Genomic DNA, 17,269 nt, shown 5'->3' with positions numbered 1-17,269 from the left:
CTCCCCTCCATTCCCTGTGAGGCAGCCGCCCAGCGAGCTATCAATTGCCAGCAGTTCAGCTGTCCCTCCCCCCACTGCCATGTGCTGCTCCTGCCATCTGCCTTGGAGCTGCTCCCAGGAGCCTCCTGCTTGCTGTGCAGGGTGGGGGAAGAAGGGTGCTAATGTCAGGGTGTCATCCTCCCCTCTGCTCCTGCCCCCCACATTACGCTCCTTTACCCGATCTCCACAGAGCAGGCAGGGTGTGGGGGACACGACAGGGCTCAGGATGGAGAGAGCTTGCTGGCAGCAGCGGCTGTCTCAACTTGCTGATCTACTTAAAAAGGCAATGTACTTAGAGTGGAGTCAGTGTACTTAAAGGGGCAATGCGCGTCTCTCTCTCTCATACACAGGGTGTGTGGTTTGTCTCTCTGTGTCATGCTGTCTCCCCTCCCTCCATCCGTGCTGCCTTGTAGAGTGTGAGTCTACATTAACAACAATGTGTTAACCCTTGAGGGCTCAGTCGAGTGCTAGTTCATCATTTAGCAGTAAGGCATTCCCTGGGAAATATCCCACCCTCTGACTCCACCACCTCAACCAAGCTTCACAATCATCATTGCTGTGTACAGTATTAAACTGTTTGTTTAAAACCTATATTGTATATATATATGTGTGTGTGTGTATGTATATATATATTGTGTATATATATGTGTGTGTGTGTGTATGTATAATATGTATGTATATGTGTGTGTGTATAAAATATAGTCTTTTGTCTGGCGAAAAAAATTCCCTGGAACCTAACCCCCTCCCCCCCCTTTACATTAATTCTTATGGGGAAATTGGATTTGCTTAACATTGTTTCACGTAAAGTAGTATTTTTCAGGAACATAACTACAATGTTAAGTGAGGAGTTACTGTACTAGAAAATCATATATTGACTTTTAATTTCCCAGTGAAAAATTGCACTTGCAAAATCTAAACCTCTTGCACAGCTCTAGTGTTGGCAGCTTCATGTTTATTTAAAATGTGAACTAAGTTAGTGTAAGCAAGGTCTGAGTGAATGCTTCCCTGACAGCTAGCTGGGAGGGGGAGAGACTTGGGTGTGTTTATGTAAATACAGTTTGCTCCTGCTTTGCTTACATATTTAACACATACAGCAGTGTCAAAGTGATCAACTTTGGCTGGGATTGGGTAGAAATCACCCTAGTTCTAAATGCAGGGGTAGTGAAATATGGTTACCAATGTTGTAATTATTGTGGGAATACAGAAAAGCAGGACTGTGCTTAACCTGTCCCAAAGGATGTCAGAGACCTGTGAAAGTGTGTGTGTGTGTGGGGGGGGGGCAGCAGATCTCCCAGCCAGGAGGCTGCACACCCTCAACAAGGGTCCTCTTTAAGACTGGTGCAACCTGTTCCTCCTGACTGTTCAAAGAATAGAGCTAAATAGGCTTCATTAGGAGCCTTTTCTGTTATTGTAAATTGCTCAGTGAGATCTGTTTCAGAGTAGCAGCCGTGTTAGTCTGTATCCGTAAAAAGAAAAGGAGGACTTGTGGCACCTTAGAGACTAACCAATTTATTAGAGCATAAGCTTTTGAAAGCTACAGCTCACTTCATCAGTATGCATCCGATGAAGTGAGCTGTAGCTCACGAAAGCTTAGGCTCAAATAAATTGGTTAGTCTCTAAGGTGCCATAAGTCCTCCTTTTCTTTTTTCAATGAGAGCTGCAACCACTTGTGGCAGGACTGTGTTTCTGCCCAGAGCTGAAATCACTGAAAGCTGCAATCACTTGTGGCAGGACTGTTTTCTGGCCAGCCTGCACAGAGCTACAATCACTACGAGACTGATGGGCAGAGGTCACAGCAAGGGGCAGCAGAAGGTGACTGACAGTCAGCTGGTGAACAAGTGGCTGGAGAGGTGCAACAAGTGGCCAGCAAGGCGGCTGGTGGAGAGGCGAGACGAGAGCAGTGAGCAGGTGACCAGCAAAGAGGCCCCGTGAGAGCAGCCATCAGGTGGCCAGCAGGAGCAACCAGTGAGTGCCCAAGCAGTGGAGAGAGTAAGGTGCCTCTTTACCACCCCTTCAGTCAGAGGGGAAGTGAACTCTGCAGATGCACCTCTGCACTCTGGGTCTGCACTGACCAAGGACAGTGACTGTGAGTGGGGTGCAGAGAAGGGTCGGGCACGTGAAAGGGACTTTTGGGTGGCTGGATTTAAGAACTTGAGGGGACAAGGACACTGACCAACCTACTTGGGGGTGGGTCTTTTATTCATGGTTTATGTTTATGAACCCTAGTTGTGGTGTTTTCCCAAATTAACACCACGTTACTTCCCTCCTTTTATTAAAAGTTTCTTTTCTACATTCAGACTCTATGCTTGCGAGTGGGGAAGTATTGCCTCTCAGAGGCACCCAGGGGGTATGTGTCAATTTCCCAGGTTACTGGGTGGGGGCTCGAGCTGGTTCTGTATTGTATCGATGGAAAGGAACCCTTAGATATTGAACCCGACCCTGGTTGCTGCTGGCTCCACCTGGCAGAAGGGTTACATTAGTAAATCTTTCCGAAGAAATATGGCAACGTAATTTGCCCTTAAAAATTACTTCAAATGTTAGTACATTTGTTCTATGATTTTTATTCATTAATTGCATTATTTGTACCTGCATTTCCAGGAACACTGAGCACTGTCCCGATAGAAATTAGGATGGGATATGTCAGCACAACTCCAACATTTACCAATATGTTAAAAGCTGTAAAGACAGAGAATGATACATGAGATGCTGGAAGTAATAAAATAGTCACAGACGGACTTTCTCAACTTTTAAATTACATTAGGCACTCTAATAAGTTCTTGCCCATCAAGGGCCTGATCCTGCATGTGTCACGAGCAGAATGTAAGTTTTGCATGGGGAAGGAGAGAAGGGTTGGCTGTAAGTTCGTATTTAAAAAAAACTGCTCATTCAGAATGGGCCACTTTCCTGTTTTGAAGCTTGAACTGAAGCTGCAGCCAGGCTCCGAGGAGCAATGGGTGTCTTCAAGAAGTGCTTTACACCCTACCCACAAAAGAAACCAGGACTGTTCTCAAACATGCTAGTCCCTCTTGGGTTAGGGTGGAATTCTGCTGTCTCAACAGGCCAGGAATGGAGCCGGGGGTAGCATTTCACCAGCTAAGGAGGTGCTGCCTCTGGCTACACAATCCATGAAAGGAGCATGGCAGCAAGAAGCACATGTGCCTACCACTTTTGAAGGGTAGCCAGCCCTGTCCTTTTTGTTCAGCCACTGAAAAAAGAAGGGAGTCAACTACTCTGTAGTTCACGGGGAAGTGGCCAGCGGATGAAATGAGAGCAGCAGCGTAACTGGAGAGGACTCTGAATTCCCTTTCACGGGCTTTCAGAAGTGCAGGTACCAGAGGGGAGGTGTTCTTTTTGGATGCACAGTCCCTTACGAGTAGGGCCATGGCTACTAAATGGATGTTGCAGCATGAGGAGGCCTAGCCAAGTGAAAGATGATAAGCTATTAGAGCGTCACTGAAACCTCCCATCCTTTTAAAGGGGTTTTAAAGTGAAGGCAGTTGAAGGACAGGGCACTATATATATATATATGCTGCACTATATTGTATGACCCAGCATCTGTGGGGGTACTGGGTTGATTCAGGCTCATCCGTTATTCTGTTTTCCCCTTTCCTGTTTCCCTTTCCCTTCTTGAGCCTCAGTCCCCTTGGAGCAGCATTATTTCTATTATGCACTGCTGCTACCATCACCACTCAGACAGACATCATCTCTGAATGCAGCTAAGTTAGATCCCCCTGAGCTCAGCTAGGTTTCTGGGGCTGAACCCTCAGGTGCAGCCAAACTACGCCCCCATCCCCCAGTTCTGGAGCTGCGTAGTAGAGAGTTTGGCCCCAGTACAACTTAGAGCGGCCTCAGGGCTGCTGCTGCAGATTGCACGGGCTGGAAACAGCCCCCAAGGGGACATTCTATCAGCGAGGGAGTGTTTTGTGCAATAGCACCTTGCACCCCAGCCAGGCCGCGCTTCTCCATGGCCACACCACCTGCTCCTACCCTGGTGTTATCAGGAAGGGGCATGGCACAGAGCTAGCAACACTGAGGATTTTATGCTCGCTTTCTGCCTGCTGTGTGCAGCAGCTGCTCTTTAACATCCGTATTCAACCAGCTCCCTGGATGATAAATTATACCTACCTTGGTGCTCTTAGACACCGGTAGAGTGGATGTAATTAGGTCTAGGGCAGCAAGTGGAAGAGAGTCTAATCTCTCAACACCTCTGCCATCCCTTCTGATTCAGTCTCTGAGTGGCTGGGAAACCCATCTCGGCACGAACAATAGTTTTCCCAAAAGCGTTTCCATTTAGTGTACTTACGGCTGAGATAAAAAAAAATCTGTTCGGTTCCAAACAGATGGACGCTTTCATTATTAGCAAAGGAAACTGAGTGTAAAGCAGACCTGGGTCAATTTCAATGGTTCTCTTCATAGACTGAGGAGCACTGGCAACCGTTCTTTGAAAGAGGAAACTTCGCAAATGGAGCAGGGGCGTTAAAGGCCGTGCAGCCTTTCATTTGCACCAAAGTGGAGCACAAGCTATTGCAGCATTCAGCATAAAGAAGCCCTGGTTTCGTCGGCCTCTAACTACGAGCACAACCACAACAAATGATCAATGGACAGTGCTCCAAGAACTAACATTTGGATGACTAACTAAATACAAGCAGCTACATCAAGTTTATTGGAAAATAAGCCAGTTGTATGTAAGACAATGGGGCAGCAGAAGCACCACTGTAAAAATGTGAACGTAAAAAGGGACAGAATTACTAGAGCAGCTCAGCATTTCTTGTTTAAATTAGGACTTCCCCCCCCCACCAAGTTTTCAGGAGCTATGTTAACCATTTTCCAAGCAGCCCCAGTGGCGTCCCTTGGGAGGTGAGATGGACATGTTCGCTACAAAGGAACTCTGCCATTGAAACGTTTAGAGAAAGGAGAATTTTCCTGTGGGCAGCTGTTTCAAGGTGATCCTGCAGTAAATAACATGAGAGGCATTAGAAAAATGGAAAAAGTGTTATGCAAATACCTAACCAGAGGCCGGCTACTCCACACAGATAACCCCACGGCACGGCAGAGAAGGGAGACCAGTATTCCACTTTTGTAAAATACAGTATGACTGGGGTAAACGAGATGAAGATTAAATTGAAGAAACCCAGAGTGGAAATGAAATGAGCAGCTTCCCCAAAGTTCGCACTTCCAAGAAACATCTTGAACAAAACCTGTGGTGGAAAGGGAAGATTTTAAAACAGTTACATCCAGTTGCAAGTGAAGTTCTCCCATGTCTGCAAAGCTCTGCTGGTGGGATGGACTAAACTTTCCCCTTGATAATGGAAGAGCTCTGCAAGAGGGTCTTTGAGATTTCCTCCCCCCAGAACCCTCTCCAGTGGGTATTACCACAGAAGGGGATGATCTGGCCCTGTATTATTAAAACTTTATAGGCCTTGCTCTCCTGGTGAGCACTTATAGAATCATAGGACTGGAAGGGACCTCGAGAGGTCATCTAGTCCAGTCCCCTGCCCTTGTGGCAGGATCAAGCATTATCTAGACCATTCCTGACAGGTGTTTTTCTAACCTGCTCTTAAAAATATCCAATGATGGAGATTCTACAACCTCCGTTGGCAATTTATGCCAGTGCTTAACCGCCCTGACAGTTAGGAAGTTTTCCCTAATGTCCAACCTAAACCGCCCTTGCTGCAATTTAAGCCCATTGCTTCTTGTCCTATCCTCAGAGGTTAAAAAAAAACCATTTTTCTTCCTCCTCCTTGTAACAACCTTTTGCATTCTTGAAAACTGCATTCGTGTCCCCTCTCAGTCTTCTCTTCTCCAGAACTAAACACACCCCATTGTTTCAGACTTCCCTCACAGGTCATGTTTTCTAGACCTTTAATCATTTATGCTTGTGAGGAGACCCTTTGGCTTGAATGGGACTGGTTGTGTGAGTAACCATGCGCATGAGGAAGGGTTAAACAATCTACCCCTTGCTGTCAGGACACAGCCTTTCTGGCTGGCTCCTTCATGTGTATGATATCACTTCTGACCCACTACTCTCCATGTCGCTGTCTGGTCTGTCTCCCCAAGGCAGACACTTCCTTTGGGCCTATCCAGCACCTAGCCATTTTTTTCCCAGAGGTGCGGAGCAGCCCCAACCATGGCTGAAGTTAGCCGATGCTGCAGGTGGGCACCCAAAATTGGAAGCCTTCTTGAACATTTGGGCCCCCGGCCCCAATTCATTAGAGTACTTAAGCACATGCCTCATTTTAGACACAAGTAGTCCCACTGACTTCAATGGTGCTACTCATGTGCTTAAAGTTAGGCACAAGCTTAAGTACCTTGATGAATCAAGGCTTAAATCAGTGGTTCATGGCCTCAAAAAAAGAGTCTGAGACAGAAAGAGAGAGAGAGAGAGCTGGGATTAAAACTCAGGTGATCCCCATTCTCAGTTTTGTGTCCACACAACTCAACCACATCCTTCTCACAGTACAAACGGGGCCAGCTTTGAGCCAGCAACGGTAACGTGACCCTATAAAAATATTTCACAAGGAACAAATGTAACTAAAATACAATCCTAGAGCCAAGCCCGGTTAAATATTTAGTGTGATAGGGCTCAACTCTGACCTCGCATGGATGTAAATCACGAATGACTCCATCAAAAATCAATGTAAAGCTGGTGTGAGAGGAAAATCAGGCCCATAGGGTCTCTGAAGTCAGGTGGGGACCCACAGGCGGGTTAAATCACTGCAGAGTTCATCCCCATTGACCCAAATTCATCCATATTGAGTGACTATTCCCGGTGAACCTGACACGTCCAGTTAAGGATGAAGCTGGAAGCTAGCTTTAGATTCCTTCCACATCACTGATCCACATTCTGCTTCACACTCCACCCCACTGACTGCAGGGAGCCTGCGTGCATGCAGTGTCCATTCTCACTAAATGTCAATCAAGAGAAAATGTCAATCAAGGAGAGCACTCCTTCGAATAAAGCCTTGAAGTAGAACCTCTGGGGTAGAATAGTGCAATCTCATACCCTGCGCACCTCTATTCCAAGGCTGCATGCACTACTTCCATTGTCCTGGATGGGAGTTCCCAACCCAGAACGAGCACGGAATATGCAATGCAGTGAGATCTGCAGTGCAGAAGAGATGAGGATTTTGCCATCATCAAAGAAACATGGTGTTTAACAGCATTCAATATTTTCTCGTTGTGCGGAGCAAGCCCATTATAAATAGTGTCAATAAATTGCCATGGCAAAAAACAATGAAATCATAGATGATAATCTTCCAGCAGTATAATAATAGAGATTTCATTAAGGCTCATGAAGCAAAGCCCCTCTGAATACATGGTTGTCACAAAGTAATTATCTCTGTAATAACTTTTCTGACATTTCCTGCTTAGAATCTAAATTATGCAGCAAAGGTGAGCCTTATATATTTTTAACCTGGCTTGCTTTCAACGTGTGTATTTTTTAACGCATGATGCAGAGAATAAGAATATTTCCCTGCTATTAACAAAACATTATGACCCACCTTATAGAGTGCAGAGGTGGATGCAGATCCAACAGCATATGCCACCCCGATAATTGAATCGCCATGGAAACCATCTGCATATGCCATCATAACAATTCCTGTGATGGCCATTATTGCTGCAACAATCTGTATAAGCAAAACAAAGAAATTTAAAGCTCAGTGCAACTTCACTGCTTGGAAAGAGATTAGATTATCTCTGTGTGGTTTTATGATAGTTACCAGCTACTTTCTCTAACTTTAGTTCTTCTAGTTTCCTCTTAAATAGGTGATTATGTAGCTATTGAGAAAGATATGAAATAGTAATGAAGGTATATGCATCATGAACTATATGGGTTTATAACATCACAAAGTCTCATGGCACCTATTGATAGAACTTTTATCATACATTATTTTTAGATTAACATCCACTTTGGTGCAATGAGTCCCAAGATTAAGACAGTTTTAGCACATTATCATCTATGCAATTTAATTTGCTGCTAGACAAAACAAGTCTTTAGTATGGCTACAGATAGTGTCTTGGATTTTCAAAAGAACATAAGGGAGTTCGGTGCCTAACTTTCAGTGGGATTTGTGTGTAGAATTTCCAAAAGCACCAAGGTGATTTTGGTTCTTAAATCTCGGCGGGATTTAGGACCTGAAGGCCTTGTCTACAGAGGGGAAATGACCAGCATAGCACTGCAGAATAAGCATTCCTGCCAGACCTCCCTGTGTGGACATTCTGTTCTGGAATAGAAGTCACTTTTATTATGGACTTGTGTCCACACCTGCAGAATAGTTTATTCTGCAAAAGCTATGCCAGTCAATTTCCCCATGTAGACAAGGCCTTAGGCTCCTAAATCCAATTGTGATTTCCCCAGGTAGTCAAGGCCTAAATCACGTAGGTGCTTTTGAAAATTTTACCTGTGTGCCTAACTCCCACTGGCGCCAAATCCCAGCTAGCGTTCCTCACTAAACTTAGAACAAGAGTTTGGGGATGATCTGTACTGGGTAATACTGAATGTGGATTTACCTCAACAAGTACAGCTAGATTGTGTATCTCTCCTCACGCTAGGAAGCACTTTATCCAGGGGGACTGCTTGTGTGGGCAACTGTTCACTAATGTGAACCAGGGCTTCACAAACTGGCCCTTTGCTGTGTATGGAAAGCCATCTTTTTAAATGATCTATTACATTTAAGGAGCCAAATTTTCAAACACAGTTGCTTGAAATTAGGTACCTAAAGCTGGGGAGATTTTCAAAGGCACAGATGGTAGTTAGGTTTCCTTAGGAATTGGACACCTCTTTGTCCTTTGTGCCTTTGAAAATCTTCCCCTCTGGATTTAGTCATCTTGACCAAAATTAGATAGGTAAACAAGTGGTCTGAATTTCAAAGGTGCCGGGTATCCGCAGCTCCCGTTGACTTCTGAGGGAGCTGTGGTAGCTCAGACCTTCTGAAGATCGGGCTCCAGTGTTTGAAAATCGGGATCCATATGTGTAATTTCATTACACTGTTAAACGACGTGACACCAAAATGCCCAGAACACAGTTGTAAAAAGCCACAGGGTTCACCAAAGATTTGATGGGTCAGTTTTAAAACCGGCATTTAAAACTCCCACGACTCTGATCCTGACATAATCAACTACTTTTCATTTGTGCTCACAAAATTGCAGGTTCAAAATAATCAGAGGATTGGACTGAGGCTCCATTTCAAAATCAATTTGGGTGTATTTGTCACAACGCGAGGGGAGCCCCTTAACCCCAGTTCTGAGTTTTTCAACAGCGTATTACAAACAGCTTGGACACTTTTCCATATTTAGGAGACTGTTAATACTGAGCAAGAGAACGCTGCTTTTTGAATAAGGCATGGAGGGAAAGGGAGGACTGCGGGGGGCAGGAATGGTGAGGGGGAAAGGGTTAGGTGGAACGGAGGTCTGGCATTCTTTGAGCCAGATCAACATTTTTTATTCAGACATATTTAGACATGGGGTCCAAATTTCTTCAGATTCCTACAATTGCTCTCGATGGCACAAAGCTAGTCTTTCTTTGGCTGCCAAGTGAGACAGGTCCCAATATCATTGCTCCAGTCTGGGCATAAGCCGACTCTTCCATTTTTGTAAAATCATGTGCTTGGTGATCACAGAACCAAAGTCTTTGTGGCAGAGGGAAACCCCCAGTCTAGTAGATAAGTAACCGAGGATACGATTTTCGGCTAGGGTTTAGCTGAGCCCCATTTCAACTCTTGCATCCATCTCTTTTCACAGCTACCTGACTGTTGGACAGTCCCACAGCACATACAGCGGGGTCCCCCTTTCTTTGTTACAGGGCCAACACAGGCAAGCTGTAAGTCATTTACATTTTTGTACTTTTCATTGTCTGTTTCTTTATGAGAAAAAAAGATCCACACACACAAAAGCAAGCAAAAAATCCACCACTTTTTGTAACGTTTTTCCCATGAAAAAACTGTGTGATAGTTTGATAGTTTTTTAATTTCCAGAAATTAAACAAAAACAAATTTTTAAAAAGCCAAAATTGTATATTCTCTTCTTAACATCAATTATTATTTCAATTTAAATGCTACATTAGCATCCCAGCTCTGCTTATGGGAGTGAAAAGCTAAACTTCACCAGGTGCACTTGTTTTCCTTTCAGGCATAACTTCAAAAGAGACTGGCAGAGAGCCAGGGTAAATATGGCCAAACAGATTCTATGTCACAAAAAATGTGTGCAGAACTTGTTGTATAAAGCAGATGCACAAAACTGTATACAACTTGAACGACAAACAACATGCTTATTTGGCAAAGGGCTTTGCATGGAGAATCACATTTAGTAGTGGCAAGTGGCAATTAATCTTTAAAGGACAGGTTGTTCAAAGCGAGCCAGGTTGTGCCAAGTAGAACTTACATTCTCAGTTCCACTTACCCTTATTATTAATAGCAATGCCTATTTCTTATATAGCGCTTCTCATCAGGAGATCTCAAAGCACTTCACACCCTTGTATTTCTTCCTCACAACACCGCTGTGAGGCACGGAAGCACATTATCTGTATTTTACAAAGAGAACCTCAGGCAAAGAGAGGCTAAGTGACTTGCCCAAGGTTACAGAAGAAGTCAATGGCAGAGCAGTGAATTGAACCTGGGTTTCCCATGTCTTAGGCCTGTGGATCATCCTTCCCTCTCACCTTCAACGGGAGATGTCAATGGGAATTAGGCACCTAAATACCTTTGAGGCGCCGGACCTAAGTCACTTTTGAAAAGAGGATTTGGGAGGGGCAGCTTTTCAAAGATATTAAGTGCCTAAAGCCACAAAGAAGTGCCTAACGAGATTTTCAAAAGTGCTTAAATATCTTAGGTACTTAACCTGCTTAGATCAATAGAAGTTAGGTCTCTAACCTGCTTGGGTCCTTTTGAAAATGTTACCCTATACCTCTCTTTACTACACTATGCCTCTTCTTCAAATGCTTGTAGGTGTCAGCTACCAACAGTACAAAAATCTGTATATGGGCAACCACAGTATATGGTATCACTTCACTTGATCCATGAGTTTATGTTCCGTTCTAGAACCTTTCTGTAAAATAGCCACTACTAGGGAAAAGGAAACCCCAGAAAAATGCAACCTTGTATGAGCTCTCTGTGTTTGGATGGGGGTAGTGAGGCCAAGCTGGATGGTCATAGTAGTCCCTTTGGACCTTGGAACCTATGAATCTATACATCCCACTCTTCATTCTATTCCTCCATACGGGAACAGGCTTATTTGCATTGACCTCAACATGCTCATAACTCTTGTAGCTCTTCATTAAGAAAATGGCTATAATCCAGCCTTATGCTTCAGGGCTTCAACGGGCTCCCTGAAGGGATCAGGAAGGAATTTTCCCCAGTACACAAGAGGAGATGTATCCTGGGTTTTCTTTTCTTTTTTTTTTCTTCACCTTCCTCTGAAGCATCAGAGACCGGCCACAGCTGGAGACGGGACAGTGGATGGGGTGGAGCATTGGTCTGAGGTGGCACAGAGAATCTTCTTTCTAGATGTTTGGCTGCTGCGTGTTGCTCACCTGCTCAAGGTCAAACTGATCGCTACATTTGGAGTTGGGAAGGAATCTCCCCCCAGGTCAGATTGTCAGGGACCTTGGGGTTTTCTCGCCTTCCTCTGCACCCTGGGGTGTGGATCACCTGAGCATATCTTACCTAATTAATTCACTGACACTGCAGGGGCCTTGGGCATTGGTGGCACCGAAGTCTTTCCTGTTCTCTGCGACACACAGTTTAGGTACATCTTACACTTAAAACGCCACAGAGGTGCAGCTGCTGGGGTTCTCCCATCGCTGTAGTAAATCCAGCTCCCTGAGAGGCAGTATCTAGGTCGACGGAAGAATTCTTCCTTGCTCTACATGGAGACTTAGGTCAGTGTAACAACGTTGCTCTGAGATGTGGATTTTTCACGCCCCTGAGCAATGTAGCTGGGTCACTCTAATTTTCTAGTGTAGACTAGCCCTCAGTCTCCTGAGGATTGAAATGCTTTGGTTTAGCTGAAGTCATTGCGCTCAATATAGAAGTATTTGGGTGAAATTTTATGGCCTGTGATAAGCAGGAGTTCAGACTAATGGGCCCTACTATCCGTCAACTCTATAAAACTCAATCTTCTTCCTCCTAGAATTGACAGTAATATTTCATAGCTAGATCTACATGTACATTGGTATGTCGTCAGTAAGCAGGATGCAGAACTCAGACACAATCTTGAAAAGCTAAATGGAATCCTTGCTGAGCAGCAATCACCAGTGCAGAAATTCTACACATTAACTTCTGTTTAGCTGGACAGTCCATCAGTGACTATGAATAGATACGTAATATTTCTGTTTTTCTTTTCAGCTTCCCCCAGGATATGAAGTAACAAGATACAAAAAAAAATCAGCTATATAGCAATTCAGAGTTATAACCAAACCCCCTCAGAGATCAGAGCTACATCTCACATTCAGAGGCTTAAAAAAATAAACAAACAGCTACACTGGTGTGTCTTTTAATCTTGGGTTGCATTATAGATTGGTCATATTCTGTTGCTGGTCACATGTAATATTGCAAACCTCCTCCCCCAAAGACATATCAAAAGGCCCTGAAGTAATCATCACCTACTTAAAATGTTAAAGACCTGCATGTTCATTTTTATGTTAAGATTCCAGGAGAATTATTTGTGAAAAGTAATCAGTAGAAACTGGTAACTTAAGTCTGGAAATATAAATGTGATGAATAAAGTAGATCTTTTATACTGGATTGATAATCAAACACCTCACAAAAATGATGGGTTGCATGCAAGTATAAAGAGATTTTTTAAAACATATTTCTAATATCGTGACCCCAGATTTGTATGTGAGAGCAGAACTTGGCAGAATGAACCCGTTTCCTCAAAATCACATCAGTGCCATTCGTCTGATGCCAGTGTACTTTACAAAAGTGGCACATAAGGAGGTATACAGCTTCCTGCTTCCTCCATACAGCTCTCATCTCATCAATGGAAAGCACTGTTGTTTCTAGTCTTAATGATTGGAGCAACAGGAGTCACAGAAAGTGTTCTTGAGCCTCATTATTCAGAGATGCTTTTACTTCCCCTTTGTTGAAGTTCTTCAGAAAAAATTCTTGCTCAGAAAAAATTCTCAGTAGGAGTCCAACCATTGTGCAAAACACCATTCCCAGCAGACTCCATGACCATTTCCACAGAGCCTTCTCCCTACCTACCAGGTATAATTTAATATCCTTTAATTTGTGGTTCTTGTCGGAAAACCAATGCTGTTTTCCAGGTCTGGTCTTTTCTCTTACCTCCCTGTTATCTGAGGAGAGGTGCCTCTGTAGTTTTCTTTCCCCCTTCTGCCATTTTCAGGGATGGTCACCTAGTTTACTTCTCTTTCCTACATCTTTGGAGAGCTGGCCTGGAGGCATCTTCTGGGGGCTGACAGCCAGCCTGTCACTCTCCCACATCTGACAGGAGGAGGATCCTCTCCTCTGCCAAAGCTATTACAGCTGCTACTGACTCGGCAGGGGAAAGGGGAGGTCCAATTTCATGGAATGTCCAGTCTCTCTACAAAAATAACTTACGGAGAGGATTGTTTGGCCTCCAGTCTTTCAGCCAAGATGGTGATGGCACACATGGCTGTTGGCTATCATTTTAAACATCTACATACTCCACCTGGATTGACAGGTCAGAAATTGCTTCCTAAAACTAATTTTGCACCAGAAAGACTTACCCACTGCATGTGACACCATTTCAGTGCTGCCCTGTCAGTTTAATATTATACCCTTGGCATGAAGAGTTATATACATTTCTATGGATGTGGATCAGCTGCCTATTATGTTGGCTAGATATGTGCCTGAAGCAACACCATGGATCTGAGTTCTCACACATGTGATGTTCTGACATGTTAACCGAATGCAGCTAACACATTTTTGCAACAGTAGTACCTTTCCTGGGATCTTGGGGTCAAATCCCGCTCCCTCTGAAGACATCGGCAAAACTCTCACTGACTTCAATGGGATCGGGATTTGACTGTTAGTGAACAGCACCTCACTAAGAACCGTATTGTGAACCTCTTCCTCACAGGAGTAAATCCACTGACTTCAATAAGACAACTCAGGTGACTAACTGCTCACCAGTGGCGCAGGAGCAAGGGGTTCTCAGTCCAACCCCACACTAATTTTAGAGACAGTTTTACAGTTTGCCAGGATTTTAGAAAGCCAAGCCTTTCCCTCGGCAGCCTTTAGAAGACGATGAGCACAAAATGAGCATCATCTCATCAGCCACAGGATGAATAAGACCTGACAATGGAAAAAATGGTAAGAACATTATTTTAAATTTCATATTAGGAGTTACTTCTACAAAGAATACACTAAAGCACTGGAGCGTACGGCTGGTGAGCAGTAATTGTCTTACGCTTGCATGAGAGGCCTGAGCATGTATCCTTCAGGCTTGCTATGCTGGCAAGTAGCAGCAGGGGTCGAAGGGAAGCAAAGTGGCCTGTTGTAGCTGACTGCTCTTTAAACAAGTTTTTCCATGGAACAAGCTGGAAACCTTCTTAGGCAACCTAACAGACAATGACTAAAACCAGTTTGCATTGTCTTTCCTGGAAGAAAGGTTAGCCAGGCAGCATTTCACCAAGGAACATTTTTGTCCATGGGGTGCACAGTACAACATTAGTCAGTGTAATATAAGGAAACCTGTCTCCTATCTACAACCAGCCTTCCAGAAAAGAAGCTCAGACCCAGAGGTGGCAAGAGGTCCCCAAAGGATTTTCTTTTCAAAGATGAGCATTTAAATAGAGCTCATAGAGGAACACAACCAGGGCTCCGAACCTGCAGACACTTATGCATGTCCTTAACGTTAAGCATCTGAAGTCAACAGGCCACCTTACAAACTTAGTGTTTGCAACATTTGGACCAGCTCCAACTGTAGTCAACTCCACAACAGGGAGGATTAGAGCAACGTGGATACATCAGACACCCAGCTATGCCATGAGAAATTCAGAAGCTTCCAGGGAGACAAGGTAGACCTACCGGTTATGGAATACTTCCCCATGGGGCACAGCAAGTGCTCTCTGCCTATCTCCCCATCCCACACTATTGCCCTCAGACCAAGTCACCTAAGACCTGTCCTAGGCTGGCATCTTTTACCAGTTGCACTGTTATGGCTACACGAGTATATGCGCCTCATGTGAACATATGATAAGTGCCTTTTTTGGGGTTAGCTTAAACCCGTTCCCAAGCAAAGCCTAAGGCCTGACATCATAATCTTTATCAGCTAGGTGGGGATAGGGCATTGCAAGCATGGAATGTCATCATCTTGTTTGCAAAACCTGTCAAACTTCCACACATCTCTTCCCCCAGATAATCATTATTCACTAAAGGTATCCTCAGAGCAAGACTTACTGTTAACCTTTACCAGAAAAATAGCACGTGGGTAAAAAGTCAGCTTTATACAAGAGAAGAAAAGAGTGACTGGAACTCTGGAGAGCTGCGTTCCATCCCAGACTCTGCCACTGGCCAGCTGGGAGACCTTGGGCAAGTCACTTCCCCTCCCCATGCCTCTGTTTCCCCCTGTAAAATGGGAATAATAATACTGACCTCAAAGCACTTTACAAAGGAGATCTACTGAGGAAACATGCTATCGCAGAGCTATGTATTATACCAGTGGTTGCCAAACTCTTCTGTACTGTAACCGCATGGTACAACAGAAAGAAGTTTCTAGCCCCCTCCCATCTAGACATAAAGAACAGGAAAGTGACTGTGAATCCCTGGGCTTACTAGGATCTTGAGAACCCCACAATCTGTTAACTGATCCATGAAATGTTAAATTTGTCTACAGGTTTTGCATCCGTTGTTCTGGCAGGGTCTGGTGCCACACTGAGTGGATATGCCCTGGTCTGTGGGGAGCTTGCTTCTGATGATGAGCAACGAGAGGTTGTGGGGTTGTTTGAAGGACAGAAGTGGGGGGTTCAGGAAATATTTCTTTCAGGATGTGATCTCCACTGAGTATGGGTTATAACTTTATGACGATACCCTATGTGGGGTTCACCAACTCAAAGTGCCACCAGACCCTCCAGAACAACAGATGCAAAACCTGGAGACATATCTCCACTGCTACAATGATCAACACCCCCCTCAACACACCTTTCTAGATCCATAAGTCCTCACATGCCTATCACACATGGTGTACCTCATCCACTGCACTAAATGCCCCAGCAACAACTACTATGTGGGTGAAACCAATCACTACGCTCTCAAATGAACTCACACAGTAAAATGATAAAAGGCAAAAACACCCATCACCTGTGGGTGAACACTTTTCACAAAGCAATCATTCTATATCTGACCTCTCAATCCTCATCCTCAAAGGAAACCTGCACAACACCTTCAAAAGACAAGCCTGGGAGCTTTTCTTTGCAACTTTTCTAGATACTAAAAATCATGGAGTGAATAGAAACAGTGGATTTATGGTTTATTACAACAATCTATAACCCACTAAACCCCACCACTCCAGCTTCCCTCCCTGCCATGACTGGAAAGGTGCTAATGGGCCACTTTACCTTGAATGGTCCCTTGAAATATATGCAAACTACTTCTGCTCTAAACAATCTGTTCCACCTTGTCTTTAACTGTGACAAACTCTGAGTACCTTTCCCAGACCTGAAGAAGAGCTCTGTGTAAGCTCGAAAGCTTGTCTCTCTCACCAACAGAAGCTGGAAATGGCCCAACTTGATGATCACTTTAGATAAGCTATTACCAGCAGGAGAGTGGGGTGGGAGGAGGTATTGTTTCATGGTCTCTGTGTATATAATGTCTTCTGCAGTTTCCACAGTATGCATCCGATGAAGTGAGCTGTAGCTCACGAAAGCTTATGCTCAAATAAATTGGTTAGTCTCTAAGGTGCCACACGTACTCCTTTTCTTTTTGCGAATACAGACTAACACGTCTGTTACCTCATTCACTTTGTCTCTCTAATGTGATCCAGTAGCGGGCTTTCTTTCAAACCAGACGACGCCAAATTTGAAAATTCAAGCGTAGCCCTTATGGCCCCTGTTGACAAAAGCACTTAAGCATGTGCTTAAATGTTAAACTCTGAAGTCAATGGGACTTAAGCATGTGCTTAAAGTTAAGCGTGCGCTTAACTGCCATCCGGAGTAGGAATGGCCTTTGGCACATGCTTAAATGCCTTGCTGAATCAGGGCCCAAACTGCAAAGACTTACACACATGCTTAACTTCATGCGTTGTGAGT

General features: G+C 44.3%; 1 protein-coding gene across 5 annotated transcripts in view; it reads right to left on the bottom strand.

The window, feature by feature from the left end:
* The window catches only part of SLC35F4 (solute carrier family 35 member F4), a 184,768-nt gene that overhangs the window by 1,130 nt on the left and 166,369 nt on the right, over positions 1 to 17,269 (bottom strand). For all 5 annotated transcript variants that reach the window (XM_048855213.2, XM_048855215.2, XM_048855214.2 and 2 more), the window contains 3 exons: positions 7,542 to 7,667; positions 5,045 to 5,237; positions 2,626 to 2,715 (listed from right to left, as the gene is read on the bottom strand). In XM_048855213.2, coding sequence (XP_048711170.1) covers positions 2,626 to 2,715; positions 5,045 to 5,237; positions 7,542 to 7,667 — 409 coding nt within the window. The remainder of the gene's footprint in view (positions 1 to 2,625; positions 2,716 to 5,044; positions 5,238 to 7,541; positions 7,668 to 17,269) is intronic.

Source organism: Caretta caretta, chromosome 6, assembly GCF_965140235.1.
Source record: "Caretta caretta isolate rCarCar2 chromosome 6, rCarCar1.hap1, whole genome shotgun sequence".
NCBI classification, from domain to species: Eukaryota; Metazoa; Chordata; order Testudines; family Cheloniidae; genus Caretta; species Caretta caretta.
Note: the sequence above shows the minus strand (reverse complement) of the source record. Positions and strands in the feature narration are given on the sequence as shown.